The sequence below is a fragment of the Brachyhypopomus gauderio genome, chromosome 11 (genome assembly GCF_052324685.1).
Source record: "Brachyhypopomus gauderio isolate BG-103 chromosome 11, BGAUD_0.2, whole genome shotgun sequence".
In the NCBI taxonomy this organism is placed as follows: domain Eukaryota; kingdom Metazoa; phylum Chordata; class Actinopteri; order Gymnotiformes; family Hypopomidae; genus Brachyhypopomus; species Brachyhypopomus gauderio.
This window is the reverse complement of record NC_135221.1, coordinates 13528766-13532172: the sequence shown is the minus strand read 5'-3', so window position 1 is coordinate 13532172 and position 3407 is coordinate 13528766. Positions and strand designations below refer to the sequence as shown.

Below are 3407 nucleotides of genomic sequence, written 5' to 3'. Positions count from 1 at the left end.
ACACTAGAGTTTTTACCTGTAGTGTGTTCACTCGTAGGAAGCGCCTGAAATTCACAATACAAATTTTAACATTTTTGAACTAGCGGCAAGAAGAAAATGTGGGTAATTTATAAGCGATCATAAAAACACCCCGAATCTTCCCAAACCTTGACGTAGGCCAATAGGGATAGTGAAGAAACTTTAGTGTGATGTGATGCAGAGAGCGGGCTGGGCGGCGCTTGGGTGGGGGACACGGTTGTAGTTAGTGAACCTTCTGCTGAGAGACACGCTGCTCAGATGCCGAGAGGGAAACTAACCAGTCTTGTCGCCCGCTGGCTTTGGTTTACTTTCACACTGGAACTTTTTCTCAAGATGGTCTGGAGTTTGACGAGGCCAACGTAAAATAATCGCGCCTATACCAGGATGTGAGTTTAAAATGAGTCGCTCACAGGATAAAACGTACATTCCTGAGATGGAGAAACCACTGGTTTCCTTAGTCAGAATGGAACCGGAGGATTGTAAAATCTCCGTTTGGGTTTGCCGGGAGGAGAAGCTTGTGTCGGGACTGACGAAGCGCACCACATGTGCAGATGTTGTGAAGGTCCTGCTTGAAGACCAGAGCTTCCAGCAGGGCGCAGGTGCGGCTACGTTCACTGGTTCTCCGATGTCGTACTGTATTGTGGAAAAATGGAGAGGTTTCGAGAGGATTTTGCCAAATAAAACTAAAATACTTCGTCTTTGGAGTGCCTGGGGCCACGAACAGGAGAATGTACGGTTCGTGTTAGTTAAAAACGAGGCGTCGTTGCCGAACAACGGGCCGCGGACCGCGGAGGCGCGAGTGGTGCTTAGCAAGGAGAGTCAGTGCGCGCTGAAAGGCGCCACAAAGTCCAACATGACATTTTCTCATGAGAAACAGCGTCGAATTGTGAGAAAAGCTTTCAGAAAGTTGGAGAAAATCAACAAAAAGAAAGAAGAGCCCGTGTCGAAGGATAAAACTACCGCGGAAAAAATGGAAACCCTTGTGCATCTGGTCATTTCGCAAGACCACACCATCCGTCAGCAGGTCCAGCGGATCAGAGACCTGGACGGTGAAATCGAGCGGTGTGAATCCAAGGTTCACTTGGACAGGATGAAGAGACATGGCGTCAACTACGTGCAGGACACTTATTTAGTGGACCATGGTTCGGATACGGATTCGACCGCGGAGCGGGATGCGCCGTGTTCCGGCGAGGCGCTGGTAAAGTTTGAGGAGTATTCTGCGATGTGTGAGGAGTTTCTTCAACTTCAGGAGGAGATTGATGAACGGGAGGCTCTGCTGGAAAGTCTGACGAGCGAGATTCAAGAGGAGCTCAATCACAGGTGGATGAGGAGGCGACAGGAGGAGATCTCGAATAAAGACACTGAAAGTGCTGAAGGAGAGACCACGGCAGAGTCCGGGTCCACGGAACCCGTCGCCTCCGCACCTCAGACGGAACGCCAGACAGAAAACGAACCGCAGTTGGAAGAGGAGCAGATTAAAACGCAACTGGATACGAGTTTGTATATTGGGCTTCGTCTGAACACGGATTTAGAGACCGTTAAAAGCGACCTGGACATGAGCCGGGAGATATGGGAGGCGAAAGAGAGGGAGCTGAAGGATTTGCTTGAGAAGATGGACCATTTGAGCGTAGAGGAGCTTCCTGACACCACACAAGAGTCTCCTGAGGTAAAAGACGTCGGGTGGGTGGAACAAGCGAGAGGACTTTCAAAAACCAGCAGCACCAACGACGACGATTCGGACACGGGATTAAGCTCAATGCACAGCCAGGACTCAGATAACACACCTGTGTGCGAGTCACTCGTGTGATAAAAGTGGACAAATAGTGGTCGGAACTCAGGGAGTATGGATCTAAATAAATGAGAAGAATGTATTATATCTTCAAGGAGAGAATATGGTGAAAAAAATGTTAAATCGTTAACATAGAGTTCCCTTAGTTAAACCACAGGAATGTCCAACTCATGCTACTTACGAAATAGTTAGACATTAACCCATGTGTATAAGATCATGTCCAGTGTTGCTAGACCTACGTTGTAAATATTCCTGTAAATATTTATGTACATAGCCTACAGAGAAACTGGGTCTTTCGCGAATCATGCTCATGTTATAGGCATATATTCAGCGAATTATGCGTATTTATTGTAAACATTAAGAAAACAAAAAAACGACTGCACTGTGTCGCAGGAATCACAATGACTTTAATATCAGTTGTGTCATCTTGCCATGTGGAATTAAAATGACATTCACGAAACTATACGTGTAAAAAAGGGGAAGTGGCTGTTTTTTGCTGCGTGGTTTTGGGATGGCATATGATAATTTATATCATATGTGCGGAAAACATTTCAGTGTCTTGTTCACTCGTAACTTTTAAGCGGCGATGCGTGAAGTCATGTATAGTGAATAATTGTAAAAGTACACGAGAGGACGCCTTGTGCTTTTTCAAAGAATTCGTATTCCAATGAACCAGACACATACAAGAGTGCGGCTGACTGATTTCCTCGATCCTTTAATGCCCTCTCATTTTCTTGTCATGGACTTAGGCGAACAAAAACATCGATATTGTTTCTATTTTTAGAGACACATAGCTCTTATTTCTAAATGAGTCTCTTTAAAAAACACATTGAAGCTCTAACAGTTGCCAAAGCTACCAAAGCTTGTACACATCTGATACAATCTGGCTCCAATTTGGACAATGTCATCCAAAGCGTTAATTCTGTTAAGAATCAGAGAAGTTGATTAATGAGCTGATGTTAGCTGAGCTCTGCTAGCTCTTACAGGTCGCCAACCATATTAACATTTTCAGCAAGTACACTTATAAATGTTCTTCTATGCCAGTGGCCTCTGTGCACATTTTTATGGGCCATTTTTTGTAGCCCAAACCAGGAAGCTGCTTCTGCTGCCTCAGCCCTTCAGATTAGCAACTTCACCAGAACACACGTCAGCATCCTGCAATTCTGCAGCACAAAGCCGGCAGGAACATTTATAGAAAACACCACAGACAGCTGAGCGATTCTGTCAGTGAGGATTCCCCAGTGAGCGTCAAATGGACATGAATGGAAACCATTTAGCCCTGAGAGAAAAGACGTCACCAAGTCAAGGGAGTGGGAGCTGCGGGTTATACACACGCACATACAGCGTCAGGCTGGTTCTGAAGAGGAGAGGAATAGTATATAAACAAGCGCCTGTGGTAGCCAAGCAACTTGAAGATGAACTGTCTGACCTAGGGTCAGTTCCAGTGGCTGAAATCATCATACGCACAACAAGGCATTTGATTAGAAAGCAGCTGGCACCGAGTTGATATAGAGGAGTGGGGTAACAATGGGGCAAGAGCTCTATGTTGTACCAATAAGAATCCTTGGGCAAGACTCCTAACACTACACTCGCTCATGTC

At 45.8% G+C, this 3407-nt stretch overlaps 1 protein-coding gene across 1 annotated transcript; it reads left to right on the top strand.

Annotated features, from left to right (window-relative positions):
- Positions 1-237: 237 nt before the first annotated feature.
- On the top strand, positions 238-2279 carry rassf10a (Ras association domain family member 10a). The gene has a single exon (XM_077022140.1). The coding sequence runs from the start codon at positions 416-418 to the stop codon at positions 1823-1825; it is 1410 nt and encodes a 469-aa protein (XP_076878255.1). The 5' UTR covers positions 238-415; the 3' UTR covers positions 1826-2279.
- The last annotated feature ends 1128 nt before the right edge of the window (positions 2280-3407 follow it).